At 38.7% G+C, this 18,897-nt stretch overlaps 1 protein-coding gene across 2 annotated transcripts in view; it reads left to right on the top strand.

Annotated features, from left to right (window-relative positions):
• pigl (phosphatidylinositol glycan anchor biosynthesis, class L) overlaps positions 1-18,897 on the top strand; it is a 62,703-nt gene that overhangs the window by 8,246 nt on the left and 35,560 nt on the right. The window contains exon 2 of one of the 2 annotated variants that reach the window (XM_028806763.2): positions 3,194-3,293. The exons of the other annotated variant lie outside the window; for it this stretch is intronic. Coding sequence (XP_028662596.1) covers positions 3,194-3,293 — 100 coding nt within the window. The remainder of the gene's footprint in view (positions 1-3,193; positions 3,294-18,897) is intronic. 2 annotated transcript variants of the gene reach the window in all.

Genomic DNA, 18,897 nt, shown 5'->3' with positions numbered 1-18,897 from the left:
TAATATGCAAGACACAGAAAGATGGTACTGAGTGACTCAATCACTGCATCACAGACCATATTTTGTGTCAACACTGTGGTACTCTCAAAAACAGTTTATTGCTCTCTAAACACTAAAGACCTAAAATTTCTCATGAATGTGAAGAAGACAGCATTAAAATCCAGTGAGAAAGTGATTCTGAAGGACACCCAGCAAGTGCAGAATTAAAAACAGAGTGAAGGAAAGAAAGTTTACAAAGCTAAAATAGAAAGCAAACACTCAGAATAACATGAAAGAAGCATGGAAAGGACTGGTCATAATTATTGGACTCAAGCAACTTATGGCTCAGGTACTAGAAGGGAATGTGGACAAAGCCCTGAACCAATTTTTAAATAGATTTTCTCTCCCTCTGCCACCTTCTTCCAATAATAAACCCTGCCACACCATCCCTACTACATCAACAACTCGTACCATGTCAACTGGAATGACCAGTGATGAGTCCACCTCTGACCATCAGTCTGCGCTGTCCATAACTAAAGACCAAGAAAAAGCGAACTGATGGAAGCTACATACAGGAAAAGCCACAGGACCAGATGGAGTCAGTCCTTGAGTTCTTAAGGCCTGTTCTAACCACATTTCTGGTATCCTTGGTCACTTGTTCAGGCTATCGCCAGCATCTCTTCACGTAATGACTTCATACCAGTAGCACTTGTGTCTCACATCCTGAAGACTTTTGAGAAACTGGCCCTGGACTATATGAGTCATCTTTTGGTAAACCATCTGGACCCATTGCAGTTTTCCTATCAGACAAAGATTGGAGTGGAGGATGCAGTTATCTTTCTGCTCCACAAGGCAAATTCTGGACAAAGCTGGTGGCACTGTGAGGATTATGTTTTTCAATTTCTCCAGTGCCTCCAATACCATCCAGTTGTTCCCGTTAAGGAGTAAGCTTAATGACATGCAGGTGGATGAGCCTATGATGTAGTGGATAATGGGCAGTTTGTCAAGCAGACCGCAGTTTGTGAGACTCAAGGACTGTGTTTCTGATATGGATGAGAGCAACACTGGAGCACCACAAGGAACAGACCTGTGTTCTTTTCTGGTCTCTCTGTACACTTCAGAGTATTTGCAGCTGGAGATCCACAAAGGGAGAAAAAATGAATCACGTATCATAAAGTAGTTTTTATTCCTGAGCTTTCAACCCCTGCCAGGGGTCTTCATCAGAGGATAATGCTTAGACTTACAAGAATCAAAGGCAATATATAGCAAAACATTACGCGTATGGCTAAGTCAGTGTGATGGGAGGGGGTATTGGGTGTACAGTTTATTTATTATGAACATGTTCTTCTTAAGTTTGCATATGCTGGATTTATGTCCAAGTGTCTGTTGATGGCATTCTCATTTGATAGCCAAGATTCGGCCAGCTCTCTGGCACTTTTAGTACTGGCCTTAAATTTTACTTGTACATTGTCCCAGTTAAATGTATGTCCTGTTGATTTAGTATGCGTGTAGATCAATGAAAGTGAGTCCTTTCTTCTGACGGCGTTGCGATGTTCCTGTATACGTGTTGCGATTCTTTTTGAAGTTTGTCCTATGTATACCGCTGAGCAAGAACTGCATGGAATGCTATAAACTGCATTTCGTGTTTCTGCTATCGATTTCTTGTTTTTAGCATTAAACAGGACCGTGCGCAGATTGTTCGTGGGTTTGTGTGCTATTCTGATGCCTGACTTGGCCAGGATGCGCGCTGTACCTTCAGACACCTTGTGGTGATAAGGGAGTGTGTGCCAGGTGGGGTGGGGGTTCTGATTCAATTCAATTGTTTGCTGAGTTTTTTGGCATCTTTTGTGTAAGCTCCGATTAATGAATGTTTTTGAGTATCCGTTTGAAGTGAAAAGATGGAAGAGATAGCGTCTCTCATTCATTTTTGTTTCCTTAGTATTACAATGGGTGTGGACTCTTCTGAATAGAGTTTTAACACAGCTCCGTTTATGAGATACCGGGTGGTTGCTGGTGAAGTGTAATATCTTGTCTGCGTAGCATTCTTTATGGTAAACACTTGTGGTCAGGGTGGCGTCATTATTTCTTTTGATGTAGATGTCCAGGAAGCTGATGTGTTGGTTAATTTCTTTTTCCATTGTGAATTGGATTGCAGGGAATATTGTGTTGATGTGGTTGTAGAATTCATTCAGCTGGTTATTTTTTAGTATGACGAATGTGTCGTCTACATAGCGTATCCAAATTTTGGGTGTGAACTGGGATAGAGCCATGTTTTCAAATTGCTGCATTACCAGTTCCGCTAGAAGTCCTGATAACGGCGATCCCATTGGCATACCTTCTTTCTGAGTGTAGTATTTGCCATTGAAATGAAAGTGAGTTTTGTGGCAAAATGATATTAGGTGCATTATGTCTTTAATGGACAGTTTAGTTCTTGTCTCTATGGTATAAATATTATCACCAGGTCATGTCACTTGCAGAAATTCTCAGATGTCTCTGCACCTATGAGATGTATTAATAAAGGAGGGTTAGACAGAGAGTATAGGAGTCAGGTGGAAAACCTCATTTCTTGGTACAGAAAGAATTGACTGCATCTTAACATCAGCAAAACCAAGTAACTAGTTATTGACTTTCACTGTACCAAAGAGCTTCTATGTCTGGTCAGTATTCAAGGAGTGGATGTACAGATTTTACACTTCTCCAAATACTTCACGTCATTGCTATAAGTACTCCACATCATTGACAGGATGGACTGGTCTCATACATTACACAGAGGAGTGCTAAAAGAAAGTTGTTTTTTTTGTTGGAGATTAATGTGGATAGTGACATCCTTCTCATCTTCTACAACTCTGTGATGGCCAATGCAGTGTTCTATGCTATGGTGTGCTGGTGTTCAGACCATTTTGTATGTGTGTCTGTCTGTCTGTTCTTTTATCTCTCTCTCTCTCTCTCCAACTCTCTTACCCTATTTAGACCAGCCCCGAAATCCTTGTCTTCTTTCAGCCCAGCTATGGCAGCCAACAGGCACAGTTTCCCTTTCTCCATATGCACTATTTAAAGGAGCAAAATACATTTACACTTGTCAGTTCAGTTTACAGTGTGAGCATAAATTTATGAAAACAAGAAAATTACTCATATAAAAATTACTGATATGCCTTTTAGAGGCTTCTCTCCTTTTTATGACTTTTGCTTTACATTCTCTAAATTACATCTTTAGGGAACTACAACAGTGAAGGGGAAACTCGGAAGAAAGAGCTACAAAAAAGTTGCAGTGTCTTAGGAATTCCATCTGATTGTTTGACCATCATCGATCACAGGTAAAGCAAACCATTACAAAATATTAACAGTACACAATCACAGACTCTAAAATACAAGAAGAACCCGTATAGCCCGTTCTTCAGAATCAGTCTTGCCAATATAGTGCTTTATATACTATACATAAATATAACTTGAAGTAGATTAAAGGATTGAGAATACTTGTAGTCATCAGGCTATGATTTTTGTGCATGTCTAGTGTAAAAGTTTTGTCTATATATCAGTCTCTTATCTTTTTTTGTTTTGTAACAAAACAAAGATTATGTTGTGAATCTGATAAAGGTGCATATTCAAGATAGATTTTAAGGATACAAGGACTTGCTTACAGAGCAAGAATTGCAACTACAGATTATAAATGAAATTACAAGAATTTTAACTTTTCATATTCTGACTACCAAGCACTATTTCTCTTTGCATTGTAGAATTAAAAAAAAAATCTTTACATTATGTTTTTGTAGTCATGACTTTAATTTTCATAGTAAGCAAATTATTCTTCATAACTAAATTATACAGTGAAATTAATTAAAAGTGAAGGCTGCAGGGATCTGTGGTATTCGTGGTGAATTTTTGACTGTTGATAAGGCTGCTCTCTTGGCATTGCAGCAATCTTTACTTCCTTTTGGGAGATGAGCATCATCCCAACTGATTGGAAAATGGGACATCTCTATCTGGAAAGGGAAGGGTGATCACCTGGGGCCTCATGTATAAACGGTGCGTATGCACAGAAATGTTGCGTACTCCCGTTTCCACGCTCAAATCGCGATGTACAAAACCTAAACTTGGCGTAAAGCCACGCACATTTCCACGGTAACTCATACCTTGGCGTACGCAATTTCTCCGCTCGGTTTTGCAAACTGGCGACACCCAGCGTCAAAGCACTGCTACTGTTCCTGTGTGGTCACCCTTTCTTTCTTAGCTCCACATTCCTGACGCGGCTTTATAAATACACTGAAACTAACTACATATTGTTTATTAGTGTAATGCATCTGATTGTAATTAACCTGCAGCAGTATAATGGTCCAGGGAATAGCCATAGTATTCCAAATACCATAACTGCTTTAGCGTTGTAACTCTCACTGCATCTTCTTCTTCTTTCAGCTGCTCCCGTTAAGGGATGCCACAGCAGATCATCTTTTTCCATTTTACTCTCACTGCACCACTCGGAGTATTTATATCACTGTATCTGAGTGGGGAATCACAGCAGCAGTTGATCGGAAAGAGAAATATCAGTATACAGCATGAAGCAGACGCTGCCTGAGCCACGGCAAAATGCTTTAGAGACTTCCCAGTACGGACTTCGCGGTTTAGAAAAGGTTTCATCCCAAGAACTCTAAACGCACTCAATCAGTCCATCAAGTGCTCCTTGTAGAACTGTTTACTTATAAGTACAATTACCTCACTGTAAACTTGCACTACAGTTATAATATTGCACAACCTGCGCCACTTTATAAAGCGCATATTTAAATATGATGACGGTATTCATTTTTAAGATGAAATGCAGCAAAATATGTTGATTATATTATACAGATAAAACTTTAACTTCATTTAAATAATCTGTATTGTTAATAATTAAACATGTGAGGACACGGTGCCGCAGCGCTAGCTAGTTCAGGGATTGTTCCTGCATTGCGTTGTATTCTTGCGCTGATGCGACACTGGAAAGATAGACAGATAGAATAATTAAACATGTACTAAGAAGATATTTCAATGTTCCTGAAAAGTTTTGAAGAATCGGCTTTCTAAGCTTACAAATGGCTTCACGTCTATTACATAGCTGATTGTGTGGCGATTGGGTATTTGGAGAAAGAAAAGTAAGGACAAGAATTGGAGGTTAGTACGTTTGAAAGAGACAGTACTGCTGTGATAAATTATTTCATTGAAGGTCGCGCATGGCGCAGCAAGCCTCCTGCATGAGATATGAACAAGCGCTGCGCCACCGTGTTCCCATGTTTAATAACATGCTTTCATTCCTATCATCATGAAAAAGATATCACGTATACATCTCAGTATTTTAATTATTCAGAGAGCTGTAATATCACAAATGTAATGGATTATGTGTCCTGTTGGAGAAAGAGAAAGCCCGTTTAAGAAGCAGGTAGTGATTCACACACAGAGCACAAAGAAGATCAAATACAGAACAAAGCATTTAACGTCCTACTTTAGTTCCAATGGGATTTGAGAAACTAGTAAATTAAATGATTTTAAGATGAAGTTTATGATGTTCTACTTTAATGACAAAATAAACTACGTGATTAAAGTGGAAATTTCGAGATTAAAGTTGACATTTCGTGCTTTCTTCCCACTGTGTGTCTATTTTTTTGTCTGTACCCTAATAAGCTTTCATATGACACTCAAATGGTCGGCTACAACTTGCCTTTTCACGGCGACTTTGATATGTGATTTCTTTTTTATTTCGGCACTGTGCGACTTTGTGAACTTGAGCTTTCGAGTTTCTCTGACACTCTGTCACTCGATCAACTTCCTTTTGTTGGTTATACCACTGTTTAAACCAACAAATAGTATGTTTTTCCTTTGCCTCCACTTGGTATTCGCTGAAATTCTTAAATTTTCCCCCGTGCTTTTCCCATTGTGTTTTCTCAGAAGGCTATTTATATCGATTTGCATATTCAAAGAGGCATAATTCTGGGAGGAGTTGGGGCGGGACAGAAGGCGCGTGCATGTGCGTTACTTTTCACGCTGATCGGGATTTATGTAGTGGAAGAACGTGAAAGTTTGCGTACATACAGTTTCCTGCATCTGGATTTTTCTGTGCGTATGCACAACCCCGCTTTTGTGCTTACGCCATGTTATAGTGTGAGTTCTACGCAAGGCGTTATACATGAGGCCCCTGGATTGCAGCAACTACACGGGGATAAATCTGCTCTCAGTGCTGGGTCAGATCCTTGCTAGAGTCATCCTCAATAGGATCTGTGATTACTTGCTCACTTATCAGCAACCGGAGTAGTCTGGTTTTACGCTTAAGAAGTCTTATCATCCACCACATCCTGGCACTGTTTCCTTGCAGCCTTTTGTCAATTTTTGACTCAGTTGATCAAGCTGCCCTGTGGGACATCCTGAGACTTCACGGGATCCCTCTGAAGTTGCTGGATGTCATGGCTGGCCTGTACACTGCTACTGTGATTGTTACGCAGAGTGGAGGCAGAACCTCTACGTTTTTCCCAGTTTATTCTGGGGTTCATTGGGGTGTGTTCTTGCTCCTACTCAGTTCAATGCTTGCCAGAACTTGGTGTTGGGCAAGGTCATGTGGTCCAGCAGCTTTGGGGCATCTGTTAGTAAAGAAAGATTCACTGATCTTGACTTTGCAGATGGTGCTGTGATCGTCGCCAAGTCAATTGAGGCTCTGATTGGGGCTCTCGAGAGACTGAGTGAGGAGTCTGAGTGTCTGGGCTTGCAAGTGTCCTGGATAAAAACCAAGATCCAGGCCTTTAATGACTTCTTGGGCACAACCATCAGTAGTATGTCCATTTATGGAGAGAATGTTGACCTTGTCAAGAGGTTTACTTACCTCAGTAGTGACATTCATGTCTCTGGTGACTCTTCCTATGAAGTCAGTAGACAGATTGGGAGAGCATGGAGGGGTTTATGAGGTCCCTGGAAAGGGGTTGTGTGGTGCTCTCGATATCTCTGCAAAAGGACAAATATTCAAGTATTTAGAGTCCTGCTGCTGCCTGTTTTTCTATATGGTTGCATGACATGGATGCTATCCTGTGACCTGAGACGTAGCCTGGACTCCTTTAGTGCTGTTTCTCTTTGGAGAATCCTTGGTTACTGCTGGTTTGACTTTGTGTCAAATGAGTGGTTGATCATGGAGTTGCGAATGAGGCACCTTACCTGCATTGTGAGGGAATCTCAGTTACAGCACTAAGGCCATATGGTGCGGATTCCCCGAGGGTGATCCATCTCACAAGATCCTCATTGCTGAGGACCCGAGCGGCTGGGCAAGGCAATGGGGATGCCCACGTAACACCTGGCTGTGGCAGATAAATGGTCATTTCCAGAGGGTGGGACTGGACTGCATGTCTGCCTGGGGGGTTGCCAACTTGGATCCCGAGCTGTTTCATCGTGTGGTGGGTGCAGCAACACACTGTACCAGTGCATGCTCCCTGACCTGACCTGACCTGACCTGACCTGACCTGCTAAATTAAAAAAAAAAAGTCTTGAATGATGAGTAACAGGACGTGACATTTGTTAATAGTGTTGCCCCACAGACCTAGTTTCTTTAGTTAGACTTGTCATTTGCAGTTTGAACACTTTCTCTCTGTTCATGTGGGTTTGCTCACAGGTACTGTACTTTCTTAAAATATCCCAAAGGTGTTCAACTCATGCTGATATTTACACACATTTTATGTGTCTGCAGTACATAAAGACTTTATATTTAGAGGGTCTGCAGTTCTTGAAAACAAATAAATTGAGGGAGATGGAACATGAGGTACAAGACAAAAAAAAAAAAAAACATGGACTAAATGAAAAACAAAAAAATAAGTTAAAGGAATACTCTACCTAAAAAGTATGTATATATTTTTATATGTTACTTACCCCAAGTAGTTTGTAGTGATGGCTGAGAAACAAAATTTAATATCATGTTGTCATGCTGAGTGAGAAAAAAACATTTTTGATATAATAGACCCTAATGGCAACTCATGCTGCACAATGGCAAAAAATGTGAAAAAAGAAATAATAAAATAAAAGAAATAAAATTTGTCTACCTAGCTAAGGTTAGCTAATTGACAAGTGTTATGAAATTATAAGGGATACACCACTTTAGGCGTAGATGCCGATTTTGAGGAAAGAAGCATCAGATGCTAATTCAGTATAACTTCTGAACATTATTTTAAGGCATAATGAAAAAAATGCAAGAAAAATGGATGCTGATAGATCTCAGGTGGTCCAAGACGGGTGGCATTAAAGCACAGATCCTATTACACAGTGTGAGAGCTAGCCCAAACACCATTAGGCAGACACCGCAGTTCTAGAAAACACACGTTTTATTTACAAATTAAAGCTCCCGCACCAGTCACCCTTACACGGGCCTTTAAGTGTCCGTGGGCCGCCTTTCTTCCTCTCACTGGAGCTTCGTCCTCCTTCTGCACCGACTCTGGCTCCTCGACTGTAGGAAGGCGGCCCCTTTTATAATCACCTGGATGTGCTCCAGGTGCTCGCTGATGTTCTTCCGGAAGTGCCACATGAGCACCCGGAAGCACTCCGGCGTCCCTGGAAGGTCCTCCATAAACCCTCCCAGGTGTGGCGGAAGTGCAGATATTCCCGGCTCTATGAGGCTTGGGTTGCCCCCTGGTGGTGGCCACGGGCCCCAATAGGTTTGAGCCTCCACACTCCGTTCCCATGGTCCCCACACTAACCAGGGCAGTTGCCCCTTTGTGGCCCGGGGGACATATAGTCTGCCTCTCTGCCCTTCCAGGCATCCCAGATGGGTCTGACCCCCAGCCTCCTGCCACAACAGAAAAAAACAATTGAAACAGCAAAATTGAAAGAGCAACAAAGTGTGATGGAGAAACAGTTTGGAGAACAGCACCTTAAATGAGAGAAGAGGTGAAAATGTAAAGACAAGAGGAGCAAAAATTATTAACAAAAATGGCAAATTTGAAAGACAAGGGGACAATGTAAACAAAGAAAAAGAAGATGGCATATTGAATATATTGACCACAAACTTTAAGACTCTGAGCTAGAGTGCCTTATATCAACTTACAGGCTGAAACTATAAACTTGATGAGTAAATTTACTGAGCTCAAAAACTGCTCAAGAATGAGTAATATGTAGATTGTTGGAATTCCTGAAGTCATGGTGGAAAATGGCCCACATTCTTCATGAGTTTGTTTTTGAAACAAAGTTTTTAAAGTCAACTTGTGTAAAACAAAAAAATAAAAACAAAGACTGAAAGAGCCCATCATTAGACTGGATTGATAGCCGGGCTAAGACCAAAGAATTTGAAATATTTTGTAAACATTTTTCTTTCCTCTTCATTTCTTCATTTTTTATCTCTATTAACTATGCACTTTTTTAATTAAAAAATTATTCACATCCATATTTACATATGATTACAGTTATATGTTTATAGGTGATGCACAGTATCTGTACATTATCTTTAAACTATCTGTATACACTTACTCACTTTCTACTGATTATATTGGTTCCCTATAATTTGTTTTGTTTTCCCCAATTTACTATACTCGTGCTATTGTTATTAGAATCACTAGTTATATTATTTTTAGCTTTGCATTTACTATTTAGTGTTCATAAGGATTTGTTTTTTAAATGCAGTTAATACAGTTACTACTGTTAACTGGTTTACTACAAGCAAGTTTGCTTATTGTAAAAATTGTGATGTGAAGAGTTCTATGCAGTTTTGACTAAAAACATTTACAGTGCCACTCTGACGACATTTGATTATGTATAATTTTTATGCTGCTTCTTGCACATCATTGTGGGAACATGTTAGAGGCAGGGTCACTGCATGGCTTAGCCAGTGCATTAATTACGGAGACAAAGATGGCTGGAATGAGGTGATAGAGGAAGCAAAGAGGGAAGGAGGAAATTTTATTTTCCACTTAAATATTTTGAGAAACAGGATAAAAAAATATTTAATATTAATAAATAGTAAGAATTGTAGAAACAAAAAACCTAGGTAATTGTGATCTGTAATTAAATTTTATTAGTTGTCATGTCTGAGGTTTTGACCACAAGTGTTACTACATTTTAGTGAACTGAAGATATGGCCTTTTTATAGGAGACACATTTAAACATTTAATATCAACTTAGGTTTAGTTAGAGAGAGGTAATTATTTCACTGTAATTATATCAAAAAACCTAGAGGAGTAGAGACATTGATTCAGAAAGCAACCCTCTTTACTATTTTTCGGGTAACATGACTCAGAAGACTGTTATGTTAATGTAGTGCAAAAAAATAATTAAAATTTGCAAATTCTAGCCAGCATTTATACCCCTAACTGGGGTGAGAAGGAATTCAAAGCTAATGTGATATTCAAGTCAGGGGGAAGGGGAGCATCAAGCACATACACAAATGGACTAAGTGTTTAGCAGAAGCAGAGGAAATTATTTGCTAATTTGCCAGAATCAAAAAGTAATTCAAGCCAAATGAAAAGCAAAAAAAAAAAAAAAAAATCCAGCTGGAGTAAAAAGCCTACACCCAACTAGGAGCGAAGTTGGTCATCAAGCCAGCGGTGAAAGCCTGAATATGAGTGTCTCGCAGCTAGCCAGCTGAATTCCCCAGGTACAGTGGCGTTTCTGAAGTTACACTTCCAAGGATTAAATAAAAAAGAGCTTTTAGCTAAGGGCCCCAAAGCTGTTGAGTGATCTGCCTGTTTATGTAAGAGATTCTTCGTCATACTCTGATTAGAGCCATTCATTTTTTTACTCATTTGTATAAATAAATTTGTAAAATATTATAAGATGGAAAGGTCCCTCATGAACCCCCCAAACACTTTGTGCTTCATTATCTTCATAGTCATCTCCCCAGATGTGCTGTGCCATGCTTCTCAGAGGGATGGAGGGGGAGTCCTTGAACTCCCAATCACGCCGCAGTTCGCACCACTGCAACATTCTTCTTAGCCACCTACCAAGTGCATCCTGACATTGCACTGCACCACAGCAATATGGGGGTTCCATCATGAGGGAAATCATGATCACTTTTGAAAAAAGAGGAGGGACGTCAAGTCCCGATCATGTCAAAGCAATAAGGGGCTAGTGTTGTTGTTGTCTGGAGGGTTTGAAGGGTGGGTTGCAGTTTTTGCGATGGAGAGAAAGCCTGATGTATACTTCCAGTGCTAAAAATAACAAACTACTGGTACCATTTTTAATTTGGAGTTTATTTGGCACCTTGCCAGTAAAGGTATGTTACTTCATTAAAATTTCACTTGCTTTTTCATTTAATGTTTGTTTTCTTTATTATCCAACCGTACTGAATTTACATGATATTTTAAAGGTATGATGAGATGTTTAGCAATTGGTGATCCTTTTATCATCTGGCATTTTCACTTATGTGCCATACCTCAGGTCCCAATGGTGCCAGATTAGTGAAGGTCTACCTGTAATATAATAGTATTCAAAAAATATGAACCAATACCATTAAACTTACAAATCAAACAATTCAGGTGTGATTAAAGTGTTATTTCTACATGGTGTCTGATTAGATTGTACATTTTGGGATTGTCCTCAACTATGACTGTTTTGAGGAAAAATACTTGATTATTGGCAGCTAGTGTTGGTTTCATAGTTGTTTCTAATCCTTCAATTAAATTATTTGGAGTAACACCAGATGCAATAAAACTATTGTGATTTCTAATTCAGTGTATGCACACATATTTGTTATACACGCTCATGTGCTTATTAATCTTGCTCACTAGGAAATATCCTAATGCACTTCCATTATTCAATTTGAAAGCAATGTCTTATGTACTGTATTGTCAACCTGCTGACATGGCATGGCTTTCTTTTGTTAGGAATGCCAATGGTGCTGTTCATGTCACTTTTTAATAGATTAGATTAGATAAACTTTAATAATCTCATGGGGAAATTTAGAATAATAATAATAAATGTGTTGTGATTAGTAGTTGCTCAACCTTTTCGATTCTCATGTCTTGTCACAACAATTTGATTAAGTTATGACCTTACAATGAACTTGTCACCACCAGTCACACACCCCATGGTAGACTTTAGTGGTGTGCTAAAATAATTGACATTTACCAATTCGACAAGTTGTTGGCCAAAAATAAATAATGTGCGACATGTACTTGCTTTGGTATATTTATGCTGTACTGTTTACGCAGTAACATTTAAAAGATTTAAGAACTTGATTTTCTAAAAGTCTATCTAATAGGAATGGGCTTGAGTTACAAAGAAATCAATACAGTGATCCCTCACTATATCGCGCTTCGCCTTTCGCGGCTTCACTCTATCGCGGATTTTATATGTAAACATATTTAAATATATATCGCAGATTTTTTGCTGGTTCGCGGATTTCTGAGGACAATGGGTCTTTTAATTTCTGGTACATGCTTCCTCAGTTGGTTTGCCCAGTTGATTTCATACAAGGGACGCTATTGGCAGATGGCTGAGAAGCTACCCAAATTACTTTCTCTCTCTCTCTCTTGCGCTGACTTTCTCTGATCCTGACGTAGGGGGTGTGAGCAGGGGGGCTGTTTGCACACCTAGACGATACGGACGCTCGTCTAAAAATGCTGAAAGATTACCTTCACGTTGCTACCTTCTGTGTGCAGCTGCTTCATGAAGCGACATGCTGCACGGTGCTTCGCATACTTAAAAGCTCAAAGGGCACGTATTGATTTTTGACTTTGTTTTTCTCAGTCTCTCTCTCTCTCTCTCTCTCTCTCTCTCTCTCTCCCTGCTCCTTGACGGAGGGGGTGTGAGCTGCCGCCTTCAACAGCTTTGTACCTGCGGTGCTTCGCATACTTAAAAGCCAAACAGCCCTATTTGTTTGCTTTCCTCTCTGTTTCCTTTGAAGAGGAAGATATGTTTGCATTCTTTTAATTGTGAGACAGAACTGTCATCTCTGTCTTGTCATGGAGCACAGTTTAAACTTTTGAAAAAGAGACAAATGTTTGTTTGCAGTGTTTGAATAACGTTCCTGTCTCTCTACAACCTCCTGTGTTTCTGCACAAATCTGTGACTCAAGCATGACAATATAAAAATAACCATATAAACATATGGTTTCTACTTCGCGGATTTTCTTATTTAGCGGGTGGCTCTGGAACGCAACCCCCGCGATGGAGGAGGGATTACTGTAATTAACAATATTTTGCTTCAATTCAAAGTACAGATTAAAAAAACAGCTGTATTGTCATTTTAAAAGCTGTGGCTGCACACTTGGTGCCTAGTATTATTCTTTTGCTACAGAATGTTACAGGGGATCCCTTTTCCCAGGTTGATTCATTTGTTCAGACTTCACCTCCTCTTTCCTTGGAAACTCTGCTATTACACTGTTCCAGGCAGTAAGATAATGTTGAAGGATTTTGACAATGCATCTATTGCATTCTGTGCCCCTTTGGGTAAAAAAATGTTTAATACTCGCCAAAACGCCATATAGGAAATGTTTTAGGGAAAACTTGCATATCATTTATGCAAATCAATTTCTGAAGGTATGCTTATTGATCAGCAAAATTCACTAAAGCATTATTCCCTGGATATTTTTCCCGAATATTCGCCATGCAGCAGGCTTAGGTGAACATTTTTTTTCCAAACACCCCATGATGCTTTGCAAGGCCAGCGTGACATCAAAAGCTGTAGCAGCAATGCGCAGAACCTTCACACATACTTGTTGTGAGACCGTTGCTGAAGTTGCCATCGCTGGGTCACAAGCACACAAGGAAAGTTAAAAAAGTAAAATAAATGTCTATCACTCTTGACAGTGCTACACAATATTTTCCCCCATCTCTAACCGTACTCATTTCACCAAGGGGAAACACCACTCTCTCACTCCTGGTTGGTTTCATCCCACAAATAAATTAAAAACTTGCAGTATTTTCATTTGCAGGGTAAATAATTAACTATAATGAGAATATTAGGCATAATGTCACTGGATATATAACATTCCATCTTGTGGCTGGCAGGGCAGAACCACATGGCTAATTATGCTTGCAAATTAGCTATGTGCTCACCTATCCAAATCCATGCCTTCAAGGAGCCCTCCCCCTCCCTTCATCAGAAAACACAGGGCACACTGTGAAATAATAAAAATAAAATATGTATTACTATTTACAAGACGTTTCTTCTTAATGAATATATGTGCACAGTTAACCCGAAAACAAAACAGCTCAGAGCCGTCAAACAATTGATTAGCCAGTCCCTCGCTCCTGCTTAGGGAAATGGACAAAGTGTGTCCCAAGAGTGGAAACTCTGTGAGTGCAATGAACTATACTGTATTTACTAATTTCTAGTTTGTGGCCGTTTGTTATATTTTATTTGCAGTATTCGTTCTGCAAGTGTGTTTTGTTGTTGGAGGCACGGTGGCTCAGTGGTTAGCACTATTGCCTCACAGCTCAGATCACATATTTGGCAATTATAATCGGTCCGGCATATTTGGCAGACTTTTTTCCTAACCCTCTGGGATACTTAAAAGACCACTGCATCTTTAAAATCCACTCAAAACTAGTTTGGTTCCTCCTTTCCCGTTTACGTCAGTGCATTTTGCGGAATTTGGCAAAGTTCACAAAAATTTCAGTGGTTTTGCTGAACTCACTGCAACGTGAACTCTACTCATCACTTCTGATAAGTATTAAAATTTCTGTTTCATTGCATGGTTTGTTATATTGTGTTTTATTTTTACTTCAGTGAAATATATTTTAAAATATCCTTGTAAATGAAAATGTACTGTATGCAATATTCAATAGAGTTGGCAATATGATATAGTGGTTAGCACTGCTGGCTCACAAATCCTGAGTCCCAGCCTGAACATTATTTTCATGAAGTCTGCACATTCTCCCTATGTATGCATGAGTATTCCTCTGGGTACAGTGATTTTTTTTCCTACCACATTCGAAAAATGTGCACATTAGGTTATTGCACAATCCTAAACTGGCCTGGTATGAGTGAGTGTGGGCATTCTCATAAATATGCCCTTTAATATACAGAAACCATGTCCATATTTGGAGTCCACCTTGTACCCAGTGCGGTCACATTAGGTACTGGCTGTTCAGGATTCTATACTGGTTAAGCAGGTTTAAAAGATGGATGGATAGATGAATATGGTCAAAATCAAAATGAACTTTGTCAAGCTTCTGTGGGTATAAATCAAATCATACTGGCAGCAAAGCAAATGCTATAAGGTCGTCTAGAGTTCTCCCAACAAGAATCAAGGGCCAGCACATGCTGTCAAATTCTTAACAAGCACTGATGTTAGCCTACAAAGAAAGGAGCCAACTGGCAGCTCTATGACATAATCTTATATGTTTAGTGCAAGCACCTTTTTAATTAGTTTGCTCTTAGTAAAATAAAATGAATCACAACAATGTTGAAAAAGGAGAAATAAAAAACACAAAACCATACTGTATCTATAAAGGACTATCACCATTTGCATACAGTTTGTTTATACTTTATGCACAGTTTTCTTGAAATTTGACAGGGGTATGATACTTCTCACCAGAGGTTAGTTTTTGACATATGACTTTGAACCTTGCCCCCATGGTGAGGGCTTCTTGGAGTTGGAGCGAGTGACAAGAAGTAGTGCCATGAGAGCTATAAACCGAGAAACAGCACTTTAGAGATTGTGATGGTTAGCACAGTTGCCTTTCAACCACAAAGTCAGTGTTCGATTCCCACAGATTTCATTTAAGCATCCCTCTCTTTTTTGCCATGGATGCAAACCACCCTAAGTGAGACCATATTGTGTTTCTTTGGACTAGAAGGGAAAAAAGAATAATATATACGGAGTATTGTACGCTTTCCTGTACTAAAAATAGTTATGTGCAAAATGCAACAAGGGTAATAAATTTTGGTAAATATATCATTAGGAACTTCTTTTTACCGTTTCAATGTTTCCACTTTCTCAGCCATGCAGCAGCAGTTAGGTTAAAAAATTAAAAAGGAAATAAATTACATGAAAAAGAAAGCATGCTTAAAAATTATACATTAGTACGCAAAGACAGTACAGCAATATAATGAAGATCAGAAAAGCTGGAGATTCTTTTGATTTATGTTTATAGGATAAAAATGGCCACAACAGGCAAACACGACATGGACAAAAAGTTAAAACAAATGTATAAAAAATGTGTGAGAAGTGAATGCACTCACCTGGCCATTAAACTCTATAAGCCAGTTGTTGCTGCAATGAGTTACGTAAGGTTTTGTTTTAGTTTTAGTACCCTTGTTAGCTAAATGATGCCCAAAATCTCTTTAGAGGATGACATTTTGTAATAGACTTGTATGATTAAGTGCAAACTGATTTGGTATGACATCTATTTTAATGAACAAACTTCAATTTTGTTCATAACCTTCAACAGAAAATGGATGCTAGCTCATGTATGACCATGCTCAGAGGGTAAGAGGGTATTTTACTACCCTGAAAGCAAGTATTAGTCCTGTTGGTTTTTGTATTAACAAACCTCCTATGGTTTGACAGCACATTGATTACAGTCAATATGGCAGCCAAAAGCACCCTCTTCTTTAGAATTGATGTGGCACTGGTACATGAGACATTATCTCAGTAAGCCATGTCGTTGTACATTTTTTTGCTACTTCTGTGTGACACTAAAAGGTCTACATATAATATGTTCACATCTCAAAAATGTTAATTCTTTGCTGGATATGTTGGACTGGTTGTGCGCTGTCTGAGGATGGTACTTTTCACTTTTTCTCGTAGTTTGTACACCACTAAAATAAATTGTCTTGACAGCACACAAAGCTAATTTAGAGGTGGCAGTTAACCTAGTGCATATGATGTTTAGATAAAAATCCACATATGTGTATACTGTAAACGAGCCAGGATTATATGGCTCAGTAATATGGAGCACCCTTAAAAGATATTCTAAATCCAACAAAATGTCATAAGAAGGATTGGGAGTCCAAAGTGAACAAAACCTATTTAATGCCATAAAGGTTATTCCTGAGCTCATGCTTCAGCTTCAGTGGTGTGCCACCATTATTTGCTGGCTCTAAATGATACCATGTGGACAGTTCTTCAGGGTTATATTCTCTAAAGACCGGAAGAGGTGGAGTTATCAAGGTGCATGAAAGAGGATCTCAGAGGAATTTTTCAAAGTTGTCACTGCTGGAGAGGAAGACCCGAAACACCTGCTGTTCCCAAAGATTCATGATATGTTCTTGGAACTGACAATGTCTGTATCTCAGTGTAGGTACACTATATACAAAATACAGTTTTAGGAGGATACTGGAATAAAGGAAAATAACTTCTTTAGTCTAAAGCTGACTTCTTTATCGTTTGTTCTTATACAGTTGCAGCAAAAGCCAACCTCAGTCAATACATCAACATTCTTTAATATTTGCAGAACACTAGGAATAACACTGATTGTTTAGTACATATACCACTGAGTGAGGTTTTCTGGATGTTCAGTCGTTTAAATGAGCAAACTTGAATGGTTCGGTTCAGAAGGTATTGCAGCATGAGGCAGACTCAGGCCTTCACTGTAAAGGAACAAATAGTCTCCCTCAAGCATTTGTTGATGGAAGGAAATGATTTGAAGATGAGAAGTGAGCATAATAGAAGTTTTTTAGTTGGAGTAACAAACAGACAGGCTACCTTGGTGTAGGAGATTTGAGGGATGGTCCGCAACATCAAAAAAAGACAGTATGTGGTGTAGTAAGATATTTATCATCCAATATTTGTATTTTAAGTTATTTTTGATGTAGTTTATCATTACAATGTTGTGTATGTGCATTGTGTAAGTTGAAGAAAACAAACCAATAACTGTTTCTTTTTTTTGTAGTCTGTTTGTTTATAATTTTGGGATATGATCACAATCAGTAACACATTTTATTGTAATAGCTATCTCAAATATAAAAGAAAAACTTTTAATTTTTATTCACATTTTTTTAAAAATGATATGAACTGCATTCATATATGTTATGTAATGCCTGAGAATAAACTAACACATCCACTGTCGACACTACTGTACTATACTATAGATTTTAAATTTGTCCTTGTAATCCAGGCATCTTTTGCCCAATGTTCTTCAAAACAGCCCTGACTCACGCCTCCTGGGCACAAGTACCTGTTATCCCAAAATCACATATCATATCCTTTGGGTTGTATAAGTAAATATCAGTTTTAACCTTTAAAAACACATATGGAAATATGTTATTCATTTACAGTGCCCTCATCGGTCCAGTAGCTAGCCCATCTTACATCTGTCTAATGCACGCATATAATTTGTTTTAATTGAGCGGTTTTCTTCTAACATTTATTGTAGTAACACTAGCACCACATTCACTAACTAAGCCCTTAATTTGAGTGAAGTGCAATCCCTGATTGTTTGCTTACTCTTTATTCCATCTGCCAGGTCATTCAAGTTTGTTTGTCTGATTCATGAGTGGTGCTGATCTAACAGACTGGCATGTGAACTTTGCTACTTGCTTCAGCTTCTCAGAAATGCCCTGGCATACTTCCCAGCCTGCTGTCAAACTTTTTGTTTTGAACTTTGTTTTCAGTCTTGATACAATATCATAAAAGCCAATACTCTTTGCAATGCTTTTTTACTGTTTCTTAATTTGTTGTATTACAAACTTTGTTACATTTTTTTGCTTTGTTTTTCAAATTGTTTTCTTTAAAGCTGGACCTTTACAGCATTTATGGAATGTACATGTAAATTGTTAAATGACAAATTATCTTCACCTGACTTATTTTTCTTGTGGTATATTAGTCTAAATATGTTTGTGGCTGTGTTTGTTTTCCCTTATTGATGTCTTTACAAAAATAATTGGGTACATGCATTAATTGTTAGCAGTAAAAGTGTGTGTTACTATTTAAAATTGTATGTGGTAGCTCCTTTGGAAAACATCCACCTCATTAAAAGGATAAGCATCTGTGTGTGTGTGTGTCTGGTTGCTAGGGCCAGGAGGAAAATTTTAAAATAAAATCAA

This window comes from Erpetoichthys calabaricus, chromosome 8 (assembly GCF_900747795.2).
Source record: "Erpetoichthys calabaricus chromosome 8, fErpCal1.3, whole genome shotgun sequence".
NCBI lineage: Eukaryota > Metazoa > Chordata > Cladistia > Polypteriformes > Polypteridae > Erpetoichthys > Erpetoichthys calabaricus.
Note: the sequence above shows the minus strand (reverse complement) of the source record. Positions and strands in the feature narration are given on the sequence as shown.